Source organism: Bombyx mandarina, chromosome 15 (genome assembly GCF_030267445.1).
Source record: "Bombyx mandarina strain Sakado chromosome 15, ASM3026744v2".
Taxonomy (NCBI): Eukaryota; Metazoa; Arthropoda; class Insecta; order Lepidoptera; family Bombycidae; genus Bombyx; species Bombyx mandarina.
This window is the reverse complement of record NC_143221.1, coordinates 11068110-11085342: the sequence shown is the minus strand read 5'-3', so window position 1 is coordinate 11085342 and position 17233 is coordinate 11068110. Positions and strand designations below refer to the sequence as shown.

At 35.9% G+C, this 17233-nt stretch overlaps 2 protein-coding genes across 2 annotated transcripts; one reads left to right on the top strand and one right to left on the bottom strand.

Annotated features, from left to right (window-relative positions):
• The first annotated feature begins 1338 nt into the window (after positions 1-1338).
• Positions 1339-9124, top strand: LOC114241598 (uncharacterized). Its single transcript, XM_028172459.2, has 6 exons — positions 1339-1936; positions 2136-2265; positions 2543-2764; positions 2983-3354; positions 5257-5443; positions 6148-9124. The coding sequence occupies exons 1-6, from the start codon at positions 1594-1596 to the stop codon at positions 6739-6741; spliced, it is 1848 nt and encodes a 615-aa protein (XP_028028260.2). The 5' UTR covers positions 1339-1593; the 3' UTR covers positions 6742-9124.
• A 3-nt stretch (positions 9125-9127) lies between these two features.
• On the bottom strand, positions 9128-13617 carry LOC114241599 (TAR DNA-binding protein 43). The gene is made up of 3 exons (XM_089733015.1): positions 12141-13617; positions 9702-9806; positions 9128-9308 (listed from the first exon to the last, which is right to left on the bottom strand). The coding sequence occupies exon 1, from the start codon at positions 13495-13497 to the stop codon at positions 12142-12144; it is 1356 nt and encodes a 451-aa protein (XP_089589141.1). The 5' UTR covers positions 13498-13617; the 3' UTR covers positions 9128-9308; positions 9702-9806; position 12141.
• Positions 13618-17233: the final 3616 nt, after the last annotated feature.

The window sequence follows — 17233 nt, the reverse complement described above, 5'->3', positions numbered from 1 at the left end:
AGAAGCTTGGTCCAAAAATTCAATGATATAGAATGATATAGCCTTTCGAAGCACCTTATCGAATTTCCGGTGAAAATAAGCATTTCAACCCAGTGGTTCAAGTCAATTATGTGTATTTATCTATGGTTCAAGTGATTAAAATGACGTTTTTCAGCGGCTTTTTTTTTCCCTACCTATACTGGTAGCCTTGAGAAGCTATTCCAGCGTAACCTTAACTAGTAGGTGAGCTCACGGGGATCAAACCTGACGACGTTGCTAACACGAATCCTAGCAAGAGCCGTGCTTCGCAGAATCTACCAACAGATCGTAAACGCGACCCACTGAGAAGATCCGGCGAGAAACTCAGTGGGCTGTGTCTGAGGGTTAATTTACTCGTCGAGCCCTTCGTCGCAAGCAACGGGTTCGACGAGAACGGTGACCGGTGCTTGAAGTACCTAAAAGCACCGTTAGTGGATCGGGAGGATCCGAGATGACGTGTTTTGGGCGACGTCGACTGCTTTCCATTCTTTCCGCAGGATCGGGAATGTAGTTACCGGCGGCCACGATGAGAGGGTTCTCGTGTCGTGCCGCTTTATCGAAGTGGCGCATCGACGCCGACTGTAGATACTTACTGATGGACTCTAAGTCCAGGTCGTCATGGAGGTCGACGTTCCTGACGAACCACGGGGCTCCGACGGCTATCCTGCAAAAACGGGATTGAATAATTTGGAATGATTTTAAGTGAGTGCGGGCCACGTGAGCGAACACTACACTTGCATAGGTTATGACGGAGTGTAAGCAAGTTTTGTAGAGTGTCACCTTATTTCTAAGGGACATTTTACTTCGCCTGCATATCATCGGGTAGAGTCGTCCTAGTATGAAGGCGGCACGGTCGCGTACCGCCTTTATATGGGGGCGGAATGTCATCCTTCTGTCGAGGGTGACGCCTAAATGTTTGACCTTCGGGGCCCACGGTATGGGCTGGTCATACATCGTGATTGGGCGAATGGCGGAGGCGGAGGTGTCGACGCGCCTAGACGGGAGAGGGATGCTCAACGTTGTGTTCGGAGGGCGACCCCTTTTGAAGAGCACCGCTGTGCTTTTCGTGGGGTTAATGTCGATGCGCCACTTCCGGAACTACTGTCCTATGGTGGTAGCTGCGGTCTGAAGTCGTCGATGAAGCAACGCCTTCTTCCTACACTAGTAGTAGATGGCCGTGTCATCGGCGAAGAGCGCCAGATGGGTCTCCGGAAATCGGGGTATATCATTGATATACAAACTGAACAGTAACGGGGAGAGGGCGGAGCCTTGCGGGACTCCGGCTGTGACGTGACGGGGGCGGGAGCGTGTTCCCTCGACTCGATATCGGAACGAACGGTTCGACAAGTAGTCTCGTATGATGAGCACGAGTCTGTCTGGCACTCCCATGTTATACAGTTTGTATATCAAACGTTTTCAGCGGAATTTTATATAAAGACTATGAACTTCTATTCTCCCTTGTCTCTATTTAAAAGCTATATTAAAACAGAGACAGATAATCGAATCAATGCTTAAATTCTGAACACAAAATGGATTTCTAATGTCAAAAACTTCAAAACATTTGTCGTATAAAAAATGGCGGCCAAGTCAAAGAAGCGGCTGTCTAAAATTGATAATAAATTGTTAAAATTAGATAAATTAGAATTAAAAGATTTGATTTGCTCCATTTGTCAATCAATATTAGTAGAACCAGTGACATTACCTTGTTTTCATGATTTTTGTCATCGTTGTTTCAATGGAAGTGTTGAAAATAATGCCTTGTGCTGTCCTCTCTGTCGATTACGAATTGGATCCTGGCTCAGGACGGCCACAAAGCGAAAAACTTTAGTAAATCTTGAGTTGTGGAGCTTCATTCAAAATAAATTTCCTCAAGAAATAGATACTAAATCAAGAGGCGATGACATCGTTCTTCCAGAAGGTGAGTACGTCTTGAAATACTGTCTACTTTTCCAGAAATATAAAATTGAACTCAAATTACTCTTTCAGGAATTGAACAAATGCACAGTAATATTTATATTTCTGTATTTTTTATTATTATTATGTACTGGTGAAAAATTTATAGTTTGAAACACAGACCATTTATTTCATTTCTACGATATCATGTTATTTTTTCATAGAAAAACCTGTAACGAGGCTAAGTTTGCCTGGTGAAATCAGATTGGAATATGAAGAAGAACTTCAGCGCCTTAAAGCAGAGAGAGAACGGCTTGAAGAAAAACACATTGAGGAAACTGAGTTACTGATTAAGTATGTTTTTTATTTATTTAACACTAGTTAAATATGGCAATGTTTCATTGTGACTATTGCGAAATATGATTGTTAAAATTACTCAATGTACTAGTATAAAATTGTGTTATGTTAGAAGTCTAGTTGCCACCAACAACAAAGTACCTACTAAATTGGATTAATTAAATGCGAACGCCTAGAATATGAACAAAAAATAAAGTAATTATGTTTTATATTATATGCATTTTAAAAAAAATTAAAAGCACAAAAATTTATCAAAAATAAATTAACCTTTCAGAAAAATTCAACAAGAAGAAGAAGAAGCACATAAGAAATATATTGAAAATCTAAAACAAGATGAAGTTTTGGCATTGAAAATCCAGAAAGAGCACATGGATAACGCAGCTTCATCTACAAATGCACACACAAGGCAAAATCAAAGAGAGGCAATGAAATTCAAACTGAAAACAGCAAAAATTGATGGCTACCTATCTAAAATGAAAACTACCATCATTAAAGAGTAAATATCTTCAAGTCTTATGTGATTTGAACCAATTTTAAAGACATATTGCAAGGAACATTTACTGTAAATGAAAATGAAATTTATTGTCCTTAGTAAAAATTAATTTTGCCCAAACAGTACATTTGAAGATTAGCTTGGATTTTTTTTTTTATATTATATTCAGTGAAATGTTTCCAAATTGAATAAAGTTTTCTGAATTTCTATTTCCATTTTAGACCTGCAACAACAGCCAGTAGTTCATGCAATAACTTAACACCAGCAACAACCAGTGAGAAAAAAGTAACATCCAGGTCACCTGAATTAATTTCTTCTTATGGTAAATTAATCAAAGATTTCATAGACAAGAAAGTGTGGAACAAAGAAAATGGAGAGAAACATAAGGATAAAGTCAGTGAGAAAGCATTAGGTGATACAGTAAAACCAAAGTTTAAAAATTCTTTGCTAGTATCTTTACCTCTGCCTTGCACTGGAATTCGTCAAAAGGTCAATGCTTCTGAAAATCATAGGAGTAAAGAGACTGGAAGTGTGGATTCAATGCAACAAGAATTATGTTATTTCAAACCGATTGAAGGAACTAAACCAACTAGGTAAAAGTAACAAATATTACGAATTTGATTAAGGTTAAACTGTCTCAAAAAATCTATTTTGTAGCTGTAACAAATCCAAATCAATTATATTAAGCTATATAAATTTTATTATTTACCTGATAATAGTAGTAAACCCAAAAACCCTTAAGAATATCTATGGTGCTACAGTAAATGATGGCAGCATTAATAACTAAAATAATTTGAGACAAAAGCCAAAAATTCAAAGCTGATTATTACAATTGCTCATGTGGGTGAATGAACTCAAAGCTTACCTAGTGTTCAGTGGTTACCATAGATCATAAATATTACAATGCAATGCCACTTATGCAAACCGCCATCTACCTTGAGACATGGGATCGAAATTGTTATTTTATTGACTCAAATAATCATATCTTGCATTCAGAATCAGGCAGGTCATTAGTATTGAGTTCTTTAGCAAAAAATGTTTTATCTCAATGTCAAACCCCAACCCTTTTTTTCTAGCCTATGTTTGATTTGATCCTATTGCTACCAAACCTTGCAAGATCCTGCCAACCTGAAGTTTTCCTGTAAATTTCAACAAAGTTGATCAAATTATTTCGGAGTCTATAGGGACATACAAATAAATATATCGACTTTTATATATATATAATGACTAGCGGCTCGCTCCGGCTCCGCTAGGATTTTAAACAAACTTTGTTTTTTTTTTTTTCACAAAAGAACACTTATTGCGGCATAACTATAATAGTTACACATAATATGCTGTCGCGACACTTTTTGTAAATAATAATGTGTTCTACAAAGTCGTAGTACATTATTCTATCATGAATAGTTCGTGTTGTAAAGAATATTTTAGATAATTTTTTTACACCTTGGGTTACGTTATAGGAGTTTTAGTAAGGATCCCTAATTTTTTTCAAAAAAGATTATAGCCTACGTCACTCGGGAATAGTGTAGCTTCCAAACAGTGAAATAATTTTTCAAATCGGTTCAGTAGTTTCGGAGCCCATTCAATACAAACAAACAAACAAATCTTTCCTCTTTATAATATTAGTATAGATATGGAGTACTTCAGAATGAATAAACAATAAAAGACTAAATTCTGTTTTCTGTGATTATTTTTTTATTGCCCTTGTAGGCAACCGAGCATACGGCCCACCTGATGGTGAGTGGTTACCGTCCCTCATGGACTTCAGCAATGCCAGGGGCAGAACCCACTTCGATAAAGCGGCACGACACGAGAACCCTCTCATCGTGGCCGCCGGTAACTACATTCCCGATCCTGCGGACAGAATGGAAAGCAGTCGACGTCGCCCAAAACACGTCATCTCGGATCCTCCCGATCCACTAACGGTGCTTCTAGGTACTTCAAGCACCGGTCACCGTTCTCGTCGAACCTGTCGCTTGCGACGAAGGGCTCGACGAGTAAATTAACTCTCAGACACAGCCCACTGAGTTTCTCGCCGGATCTTCTCAGTGGGTCGCGTTTCCGATCCGGTAGTAGATTCTGCGAAGCACGGCTCTTGCTAGGGTTCGTGTTAGCAACGTCATCAGGTTTGAGCCCCGTGAGCTCACCTACTAGCCACGGTTACGCTGAAATAGCCTCTCAAGGCTATCAGCTTAGGTAGAGAAAAAAAAAGGGAGGGGTCAGAACCAAGCCGCTGCCTACCGCTTAATACTCAATATAATAAGATATAATACGATGTAATAATAAAACAATATTTAAAGCCCTAATCTTTAAAATTAATATTAAAAATTAAACAGTAAACAGTATTGATAAACTACAAAACTGAGCACTCCTTTTACTCCATGACACTGAATGGACCCTGAAGAAAAATCATGTTTAAAAAATGTTAAATGTAAATCATGTTAAAACAGTTTTAAATAATAAAGGTTTTTCTCTACATATATATTAAATTTCAGTGGGAGAAAAGGATTTCCACTGCGGATACCGTGCCGACGAATCGACAAAGAAATCGCGCCATTGAAGGAAAATGCTCCTACTCGTGCACAATACTTGGAAGGACTGTGCCGACTCCGAAACATTTCACTATCAAAAAATTTACCATCTGCTTTTGTTATTACCCTAAACTTATTAGCTGTAAAAAAGGTAAAAAAATTATTATAGTTCATGAAAATGCCTAACCTGACCTTAACCTAACCTAACCTTAAGAACATCAGTTTAATTTTATTAAAACCCTAAGCTAGTCCAATTGAAGTAAATAATAGAAATGTTTGTTTATATAAAAAAATACAAAGAAAATCTTCATTACTTAAAAATGGAAATATAAAGAAACAGTTCAATATATTCTGACATAAAATTTATAAGTATTCAAAATATTGCTCATATCTGGTTATTAATTACTGAGTACCCAATTAAGATTTTGTGAGACTTGCAGTGATCTAATTATGAGTTGGACTTTTGCTTTTTGACTAAATCTTACGCGCTAGTAGTTTAGTCGTGATGAATGAAGTAACAACAATCCACCCTTGTAACAAATTACATATTTATAATAGAATCTATCCAGTGCCATGACAACTTACTGGTGGTAGGACCTCTTGTGAGTCCGCGCGGATGGGTACCACCGCCCTGCCTATTTCTGCCGTGAAGCAGTAATGCGTTTCGGTTTGAAGGGTGGGGCAGCCGTTGTAACTATACATGAGACCTTAGAACTTGTATCTCAAGGTGGGTGGCGCATTTACGTTGTGAATGTCTATGGGCTCCAGTAACCACTTAACACCAGGTGGGCTGTGAGCTCGTCCACCCATCTAAGCAAAAAATAAATAAAAATATTTATTTTAAAATTTTTTTAGGGCAATATTGTGAAACGTGAAACTGCAAGACAAGAAACAACAACAAGATTGAAAGAGAAGAGGACAACATGCCGAAATACAACTGAACCGGTACTAAGAAGATATCCTAGTCGTAATAAAAATAATATACTTAATGACGGTATTTCTAAATTTAATAACGAAACAAATCTGCGACGAACTAGATCAATGGGAAGTATAAATGACGAAGAAACCGTGTCAACGCCCAAGAAAGCAAAAATAAACCAGAGGAAGGTGTGCTCAGAACGAAAACCACATTTGAGAAGTGATTCGAAAAAGATTAATTGTAGTAACTTGTCCAGCACTTCTCCTTGTGACTCAAAGCCTATCAATAATAATAAAATCAATTTAGTTGTTAAAAATTTGTCTAGTCCTCTACAAAACTGTGATGTTAAGCATATTTTGCAAGAACAATTGAGGATCGAGGAAATAATTGAACAAGAGAAAAGTGATTTTGAACTTGCCTGTAAGATAGAAGCAGAATGGAACGGAAGGAGACAGCCGCGGCGAGCTGCCATCAAGCGACAAGTTTCGATTAACTATGCGCTGAGGCCAGCAAAAAAATTAAAAGTGTAAATAAACATACATTTCTTTATGTGTATAGAAAATTTCAGTGTTCTGTTTATCTTTTATACTTTTGTATGTAATCAGCCCACCTCGTTAATTTTAAGTAAATTTACTCAGTTATAACGATTTTTTTATATGAATGTTGAAATTATATAATTTAAGAATAATAAACATTTCGTAAAACGAACCTTCTCAAGCCAACCAACCGTGCACAGTATACAGCTTGGATCAGCCATTCCCAGTGCATAAATACTAAAACCTTGTTATCAAAATAATCATCTATATTTTTATATTTGGGTATTTACAAGTAGTAGTAGTGTAGCGACTTTGTGTACTACTTTGGTTAATAAGAATGTACTACTCGTCACTATCTTATTAACATAGTGTAAATGGCTGAAAGCTCACTCACGGCTTAACCTAGGCTTAGCCGATTATATATTTAGATCCATTTGAATATGACATAGAAAACAGCCGAAATTCTTGAGTATAATGGGTCTATTATTTTATAACTAGACACTAGTGGCATCATAATGATAAATACAAATGCAGTTCATTTATACGTAACTTTGACATGCATAGGTCAAAACTCAAAGAATATCACACAAGTGAACACTGAACGGTTAAATTAAAATTTTAAACTTGTTAATGAAATGATACCTTATAATGACAAAGAGGCGGGTAAAAGGAACCGTTTTAGAAATCAAAATTATTTGTAGGGGTCGCTTCTGACATGTTATTACTGGTTTCATTTTAAACACACTGTAATCCTGTTAAAAATCAGCAGAGGTCAGATGTGCCAACTTTGTAACCGAGCGGTTTAGAGATTAGTCTGCTTCTCCGCATTAGATTGTTGGTACATTAAAACTTAGCAGTACTATAAGAATGCTTAGTTTCGCAGATGAACATTGTTTCACTGTTTATGCTGAGGTAGTATATTAATACCGTTTATATTTTGGAAACCGTACCGTTCCAACCTACTTATAAAATAAATGTAAAAAAACATTACCAATATTTGTTACTTGCAATTCTCAATATATTTTTTCCTGTTATATCGATACTTCAAAGAATAAGTGGGGTTTATTCCAAGGATTAATTCTCATCAAAAATTGCGCTCACTTTGCTTGGAATTAAATATTCCAGTTATTGAAAGGCTGAATAATTTGGAATTTATTGTTAAAGCTAGTGATGGCTGATACGAAGGATTCAAAATTTGTGTATACTTTTGTTAATTTCAAAATACACTTACTTGATTTCAATAAATGTGTGTACACGATATACATGTAAAAAAATTAAATTTGTAATTGTGACTGAAATTTTGTTGTTAGGATGTTATTCTTTTTCTTAAAGACCTCATTAAAAAGGGAATTCATAACTTTTGTGTATTACATTTAAGTACCTATGTGTATGTGCTCACCTAAAGGACATGCAACGATTTGTAATTTTTTTAGAACAAAAATTTAAAGGTACTGGCCAACGAAAAAAATCATATTACGCCTGAACTCTTCAATCCCGCACATTTTACAAACTTGTATACAATAATAATAACAAAATTATATTCTTTAAGTAAGCTATAATCTATCTTTCTAATAACTGAATTGACCTAATAATTTTATTATCTGTTATTACATCTTATGTGGGTAAGATAATTAAAACGGTTCATAGTGGTTCACGTAACAGGACCACTCCTGTTGCGTGAATTATTATGTATACTGGATGTTTTGATAGCTTGTCAAACTTTCTCAAGACAATTGAAAAGGAAATTTAATGATCCCAAACCAGATAATCTTGGTTCAGACTTACGTCGTGTGTAATATTGAATATGATGTCGTCAGTGTGTTTAGTACGAGTTTTTTAACGTTCTCGATAGCGTAAAAGTTAGCTCATATTTGTATGGAAAGGGATTATTGCGTATGTTATCCGCCAGAGGCGCTGTTCCAACTGCATACAAAAATGGGTTAACTTTTACGCCATCGAGAACGTTAAGAAACTCGCACTAAGCAGACAGAATATATAAACTACGCCTGTCTTTAGTACTTCGAATATTGATTATTTATTTTCGTTGGCTGGCGTCTAATTTTTGGACTACCTACGTTTGGTAAATGTTTAGTTAAGGAACTTTTAAAAAATGTTACATTGAGTATGTACGAAATTCATGGAAGCGTAAGGCTCTAAAATTTTTTTTTGGTGGGTGTAAAATTCTGGCCGCAAACCAAATATCTTGATGGTTTGTCATGTGGTGAGTTTCTTCGACTTGCCATGGATCTCATGATTTGTGATTGTATTGTGATTATAAGATTTTGAAGTGTATAGCTGTATGTATGTATTTAATGATGTGGTGCTGTTCGTTTCAATTACCATAACAGAAAGCTTCCACATTTAAAAATAAAACAAATAATTTAATTGTCATTTTATTGAAATCTCAGAATTCCTGGAAATTCAATTAGCTTTAATCTCATAAGGGCTCGTATATTTGGAACGTCGATAGCAAACCTCTTTCAATGGTAAGACATCCCAGTGATTAGTTTTATCAGATTTGATAGTATAGTATAATTTCCAATACATCATTTTGAAGTCACCTGTAAAAAAATGACATTTATATTACTGTTTCATTACAATTACAATTTCAAAACGGCAGAGGCGGTCAAATGGATTTAAAATTCGTCAGAAATCGATACCTGTCTTACCTGAGCGCTCGGCGCGTCTACCACTTTGAGCTTAGTGAGTCCCCACCTCATGCATGGTAGGTATAGAGGTCTCAGTGTACAAAAATTCAGGTCTGGTCAAATAATGAGCAGATAATGAAGAACTTAAAGATGAATCCTAACCCACATTTTGTCAGTTTTAGTTATAAATTTATATTTCAATTCAATTGCAAGCTGGAGTATAGAAGTACGAGTGCTTGGCGATAGAAATAGACAGGATTGTGATTCCAAAATATATTTGACCAGAGTTACGAAAATATCTCTTACCTTACATCACATAGGTCAATCACCAGTACGTTTTAACCATGTTTACCGTTGTAGGGTTTGAGAGAGAAATCCACTTATTAGCTGTGGCAATCGCTTAACGCCTGGCTGTAAGCATATTTGCTCTTTAACCATGATAAAGGTGTAATTGTCTGGTACAGGTTCATAAAACAGCATGTAATAAAAATAAAAATGAATGTTGAGGTTAATAGTAAATCTGGAAAGATTATAAATGAAAAAAGTTCTGAACTGACAAACACATTTACAATAAACGGAATGTCTTATTAAATTATATTCCACATTAAGCCTTTAGGCTTGAATAAGCACACATTAATAACTATTCAACTTAAGAAGAAATGCAGCACAGAATCTTGAAGTGGTTTAAACCAGTTTATAAGCATTTTTACTTTAGAAATAAATACTTTACACTACTTTAGAAAAGGTAAAACTCGCAAAATTGACTGATCTATCTTCTGATAGAACTGATAGATATACTGATATATCTTTAGTGTAAATAAAATATGGTTGCACCAATTTTTTTTCCCTGCCTATGCTGATAGCATTGAGAGGCTATTAAAGCTTCGCCCTAACATGTAGGTGAGTTCACGGGACTTAAACCGGAGTGGTGCTAACACTGGCCCTAGCAAGAGCAGTGCTTTGCAGAATCTACCACTGGATCGGAAACGCGACCCACTGAGAAGATCCGGCGACAAACTTCGTGGGCTGTATCTGTGGGTTAATTCGCTCGTCGAGCCCTTCGTCGCAAGCGACGGGTTCGACGAGGACGGTGACTGATGCTTGTGGTACCTAAAAGCACCGTTAATGGATCAGGAGGATCTGTAATGACGTGTTTTGGGCGACGTCGACTGTTTACCATTCGGTCTACAGGATCGGGTATATAATTTCCAGCGGCTAAGACATGAGAGTTCTCATGTCGTGCCGCCTTCTCAAAGTGAGCACCAAAGTCAATGTTGACATGAGGAATTATTTAAGGTCACATATTTTTTTAAGACCAATACAAACAGAACGACACAGACTTCATTGTACTCATTGCACCTCACTTTCACCATCACTAGCATTATTTTTCTAAACTCCACAGCAACAAGATGTATTCATGACATGGCCAATGTCAGTGATGGCAACCACCAAGGCATTAAAGGTCATCTGCGACTGATCATGTAATTATCTTTTGCATGTAAACAGGGGAAAATAGAAAAATCTTTATTTTTGTTATATGCAACAGGCAACAAAATGGGAAAGTCATAAAGAGAGCAAACCCAATAAATTACATCTGAAAATTTCTGTTATTTCATTAATATACATACATACAAATACTATCTTGCACCCAAACTTCTATGTCAAGTAGTACATACAAGTGAAATTAACATAGCAATTATGAATATGACACTATAAATCATTGACAAAAGAAGTAAGAAGATACATTATGAAGTCATCTGATTTGATGCTCACTTTTTCTTCTAAACCAGTTTTAAACTAGAAAATTGACAAATTAGAATACGTAAATTTCAATTAATTACTAGAATTTATGGAAAATATTCTTAAATCTGAGGTTGAAGTTTACGAGGTAAGTTATATTATATAACAATGATTAATGAAATCTAAATTTAGAATTCTAGATCACTTTTGTCAATCAGCTCCTGTGCAAAATACGTACATGCTTCTTCTTGATTGTAAAGTGAACATATGGCAGATGTTTATTTGATTATTAATATAAATAAAAATATTACGACAATACTTCACCAAACTTTACTTCAAGCAAAACTTCCCTTGTTGCTCTCTTAACTGTACAGAAAAATAAAATTATGAAAATTGTACTCATTTAAACTTTACACATTATTACTTCACTTACCACAGTCGCTTTCATGATTATGTTCAGTGCTAGATTTACTAAAAGTACACCATAATAGCCATTCAGTTTAACAAACAGCCTTGTCATTATTCAATGCTCCTGTAATTCTGCATACTTGGACTAGCTTATTAAAACAAACATTGTATGTTCACCTCATATCCATAATAAATTAAACCACAAAACACTTACTTTTCAGACAGCCCATACTATCAAATAAAGTGCATAATTTACAGATGTCACTTTCGTCACCAATATTCGGACACAATAGCAATAAATCTTCTGTCATACACTTATACATAAAACATTCGACATGTTCTTCAATATAAGCATGAGTAAAACATCCATCTCTTATTTTCACACTTGCTTTATTTACTAAATGCTTTCAACACATACTCATCACAGACTACACACCTTAATCAAGTCAACTTATAGCTAATACATAATGTATTTTTGTTATTAATATTTTAAGATTTTTTTAATCCATTCTATTGATAACATTTTTAGTACTTTAGAACCTAAATTTATAACAAACCAACACATACATCTCTGTCTACAATTGTACTCAAGCTCACCTCATGTTTGTGGCTTATTGTTGTTCCATCCATTCCCTGACCCAGAACTCCCATTACCATTATTATTCCAGTTTCCTGGGCCTGACCAGCCAGTACTTTGATTCCAATTGCCATTTTTTCCACCTCCTCCACCTCCGTTCCAACCTTGTTGACTTCCTCCTTGGTTCCCTTGATTCCATGAAGGAGGAGGGCCATTTGATCCCCAATTTTGGTTACTATTCCAATTTTTGCCTGAATTGCCATGAGAGGGCCCTTGCCAGTTAGGTCCAGTATTTCCAGGACCTCCTAAAAATCCACTCCACCCTGCTTGGTTTAATGCTGCAGCAACTAAACTTATTGGTAAATTGAAGTTTGGTGGTGGCCCACCATTTGGATTTATGCCTAAATTTTGCATATTTAATGTATCAATGTTACTATTCCCACCATTGTTGCTTGGAGGTCCTGAAGATCCAGATTGTGACCGATTTACTTCCCAATTGTTATGACTGTATGAGTCTTCCTTCCAGTTGCTGTTAGATTTTGTTTTGACTTTTGGAGCAGCACTAGACACAGAAACAGAGGCACCTTTTATTACATGATCCTCTCCACAAAGACTCTGAGCTACCTCTGGGTCCAAAAACGTGACAAAACCAAATGCACGAAATGGACGAGGCACAAAAACATCAGTAACTTCACCAAACTTTGAAAAATAGTCACGAAGATCTTCAGCTGTTATATCTTCTGTACATCTACCAACAAATACTTTACATGGCATTTGGGGCACTACTCCTTCCTTGGAATTAGGAATTCGGACATCTACCCAACGGCCGTCTATGTTATGTCTTTGAGCAAGTGCTCTCATTTGTGAGGCATAAGTAGCAAAACGGATGAAACCAAATCCTTTAAAACAGCCACTTTTATCTTTTTTTAGTTGAACCATTACGACTTCTCCAAATTGTTCAAAATATTGTTTAATAGATTCTTCTGTTGACTTCCACGGTAATCCCAAGCAAATTAAGTCTGAACAAGTTAACTTTTTTTCCAAACGTTTAGTTTTGGCAGCCGAATTATCTGTCGAGACGTCCTCCATTTTACGTTTATTTTCTTTCGGAAAAACGCAAACGTATAAGTTTTTACCCCAGCCTACTTCACTTGGGGGATGTAATTTCCCGTCGCTTAGACGAATACCTCGAACTGATTTAGAATCTGGATGTCGATATTTTAATCCGCAAGTACCGGGAAATTGAGCTACAAGCGTAGATAGTAAAAGAGTTCCGTCTACTTCACAAGGTATCTCCACAGCATTATTTTCGTCTTCATCTTCACTGACTTTTACGTATTCGAATAAATCTTCATTATATCCACTTTTGCTGCCCATTATTTCCACTTTAAAATCACCACGCTTAGAATTAGTACCGATTTAAGATACAATATTACAAAAATATTAATGTGGTAGCAACTATGAGCCTCATTAAAGCGTATTATACAGTGCTGCCAACTTTAGTTTAACGAATCCACAAATTGTTGTAACGAAGCCCACCAGATTCCACTAAACCCGATTCTGGGCCTAATCGTTACACGAATGGGATATGTACCAAAAAATTCGTCTATTTTGCTTGATTAACCTATTGAAATCTTAGCTTCATTGGCAATGGCCAATTGTAGAAAATAAGTAGAATTCTATTTTTTGTTTTAAACAATCTTTGTAAGCCTCTGCAACACTTATTTCAATATACGTAACTAGCTCCACAAACGTGGGGATTAGAATTAGAGCATCCCTCAAATAGGATCGATTTAAAGGAAATCGATTGTGTTAAAAATAAATAGTACTCCTTTGTTTTAGGATAAATGACTGTTTTTATAGGTATTTTAATCAATTTAAATAGAGTATGGCCATCGAATTGTGACACAACTACTTACAAGGGCGGCAATTCAAAATATCTACAAATATCTACAACTGACAACATTAAGTATAGCATGAAAGGGTAGTTTTGCATTTTTATATGAATGTGACTATGCCATAGAAAAACATAAATGTATATAATCGTGCTATGTTATCTTTAATGTTGCCAATTGAAGACATTTTGAATTGCCGCTATTTAGTTGTACCATGATTCGCTGACCAGACTATGAACTTAAATCTCATTGAATAACGTAACGTAAAGCACCAAAATCTACCAACGAAAATAATTAAAAGAAATAAATAACTGTGCCATTTAGTTGTGACACGAAATCATGTCGGCAACTGCGACAATTCAAAATATTTTCAACTGGCAATCTTAAATATAACATAAAAAACCCGATGTGGTATTTTTGAGTTTTTCTATGGTGTAGTTACATTAATATAAAAATGCAAAACTATCCTTTCATGTTATATATTTTAATGCTGCCAGTTAACGATATTATTATTTTGAATTACCGCCATTGTAGGTGTGCCACAATTCTCTAAGTATATAAATAATCGATTTGGTGTAATCGACTATACCACGGATTCCTTTATTTAAAGGGGAATGTCAATGTCAACGTCACAATTATCTTGGCACAGGCCCATCACTGAAGTAGGAAACCTATGGAAATGAAACGTCAACAAAAAATTCGTGCCACTGTGACGTCATCTGGCCACAAAACATGGCGGTTTTAGTGCTGCCCAAAAGATTTTAATGTTAGTAGGTTTTATCGATAAACGTTCTTGGCTCATTTTATTTTAAATATTGTGGAGTGAATGTATTTGTAGAATTTATACTTTAATAGGAAGTAAGTATATTGTTATGTGCAAAGATGATGTGATTTAGATATTATGTGAAATCTAAGATGAGTTCGTGCTTCAAATTTGCCAAGTAAACGATATGACGATTTTTAAAATTTGCTACACTAATTTTATAAAGTTGTCGTTTTCCGCAAAACATAAAGATATGGCGTAGTACAGTGCCATCTGCCCATTTCTAGCATGCTGAATGTTATCGTATTTTGAGTACGTGTTTTTCTTAGACTATTACAATCTATTTTAATTATTTTGCTGACTCTAAAGTCCGTAACACACTACCGCAGCGCACCTCAAGGAAGGCAGGCCGCACCATTTTAATCACTCTCACTTGAGAGTGATTCAAATTTTAAACTTATCAAGGGACCGCCTGATAAAAAAAAACACATACAGAACATTTATTCGTTAATAAAATTACAAACGTCATTCCTTGTGACTTCCTCTCTAAAATCACATAATATTACGGTTTTACATAACAATAAAACCGATATTATGTGCCGAGAAGGAAAACATACAGCATTGTATTATGAAGAAGCAGTGTGTACTTAGCTTAGATTCCTTGTCTATGTCCAACCATAGACCGTCAATTTAGTTCCATCTTTAGCCGCTAGGTGCTGCCAGCAAGTATAAAGGGAGCGCAGCCATCTTTGATCTTCATAGTCTTCACCAGGAAGAACTTCCTGCAATGCTGTATGTTTTCCTTCTCGGCACATAATATCGGTTTTATTGTTATGTAAAACCGTAATATTGATGTGCCTTTGGAAAACATACAGCATTGTATTATGAAGACGTGTTTGTTATCTGCTGGTGAAATTATTAAGCACAACGCTATGATGAAATAGGTAAAGCCATAATAAAATTATGAAGCGCAATGATAATGTTCATAATTTATATAATTATTAAATCGAAAAAACAGTTGTTAACTTCCACGTTAATTCAATAATTAAAAAATATTTATAAGTTTGTAATAAACATTTTATCTTGTATATACAAGAAAATGTATAAATTGTATAAATGATGTATACACATCATGTAGAAGTAAATGTGTTGAAAAAAAGAATCGTGAGGATCTTTACGAAGCTCTATTATTCGGCAATAATTATTGTAAACGTTTGGATGATTTGCAATTGCCTCTAGAAAGTATTTCGTCCATTGGTTCATTATCAATCCATCTCAGAGGCTACTGCTGATCTACCACTTCTTAGAGATGCGTTGATGCCATTACCTCGTAAGGTTGAACGAAGACCAGTTTCAATTACAGTACGGGATGCCGCTTTTGTGACAACACACATAGAAAAAAGTCCTTACGAATCTTACCGGGCATGTCTTTAGTTTCATGTTTAGAAAGCACTTATGCAGATTATTGACGAAAATGGATTTCAATTTTAGACCCAAAGACTGGTATCAGAAAGATGTTTTTCTCTGTTATCAAAGAAACTGTCTTTAGAAATGTTGAGCAAAGTAAGGTCATTAACTCTGCGTCCCGTAGCCAGCAACATGGTTGTTGGTGTCCTTCAAGCTACATTGAAGCGTGATGTGGTGGCTGGGTTTGAAGAAAACCAGTTTAGAACTATTCTCGGATCTCATGTGAATAGGACTACACTTAGTAAAATTGTAATAAGTAGTTGAATTTTGTTTAGCAATTCCGATGGCTTTTTTAAAATAGCAATTTTTATTAGAGAGCTTGAGAATGTTTGCTGTCCTACATGTATTTCGCCCACAGAAAGTTGACAGCGCTGCTTTATGATGCAGAAGGATTGTTTTATAGGCAAAATTTTTTTTTTTTTTTTGGAAAAGAAGAAAGAATTTGGCAACATCTGCAGACTTAGGATCAATTTTAAAACTGTAGCACCATATGCACCATCTTCTAGTTGCTGGTAAGTATGCTGACAAAGTGGATTGACACCAGCTAATTTTCAACAAATCTCCTGTTTAGACCAGTCATTATTTGTACAACCTCCCCCCCCCCCTTTCTAAGCTTTCAGGGTTAATGTTTAACCTGTGGAGGAGGCAGGTTTTGGATTTCGTGCGAGTTATCTAGCGTTCGGGATCTGAGGGCTTGGAAACCCAAATGCTTTCGCTCAGTCTGGGAACACTACCAGGTAGGTTCCCTAGACACTGTTGAAGTGAGTCAGTACTTTGGGGAGAAGGTTGAGAGGAGGAATTCTCCATGCTAGTTGCATCCTCTACGGTCTGCTGAAGGTATCCAATCTTGGTCGGCGAATGGGTTTATATCCGGATGACCCCACTTTCGAAAAACTTTTGTGGTCACTTGTGGTAAAAAGTGCCATTTCGCAGGTTGATTTCCTCGTGATAGCCTGTCGGCTATGATGTTGTATCTCCCCGAGAGATA

Excerpts from the sequence above, each read along its gene's own strand:
- LOC114241598 (XM_028172459.2), top strand. The coding sequence starts at position 1,594 with ATGGCGGCCAAGTCAAAGAAGCGGCTGTCTAAAATTGATAATAAATTG. Across the intron at positions 2,765-2,982 it reads AAAACTACCATCATTAAAGA|ACCTGCAACAACAGCCAGTA; the intron begins GTAAATATCTTC and ends TTTCCATTTTAG. Across the intron at positions 3,355-5,256 it reads GAAGGAACTAAACCAACTAG|TGGGAGAAAAGGATTTCCAC; the intron begins GTAAAAGTAACA and ends ATTAAATTTCAG.
- LOC114241599 (XM_089733015.1), bottom strand. The coding sequence starts at position 13,497 with ATGGGCAGCAAAAGTGGATATAATGAAGATTTATTCGAATACGTAAAA.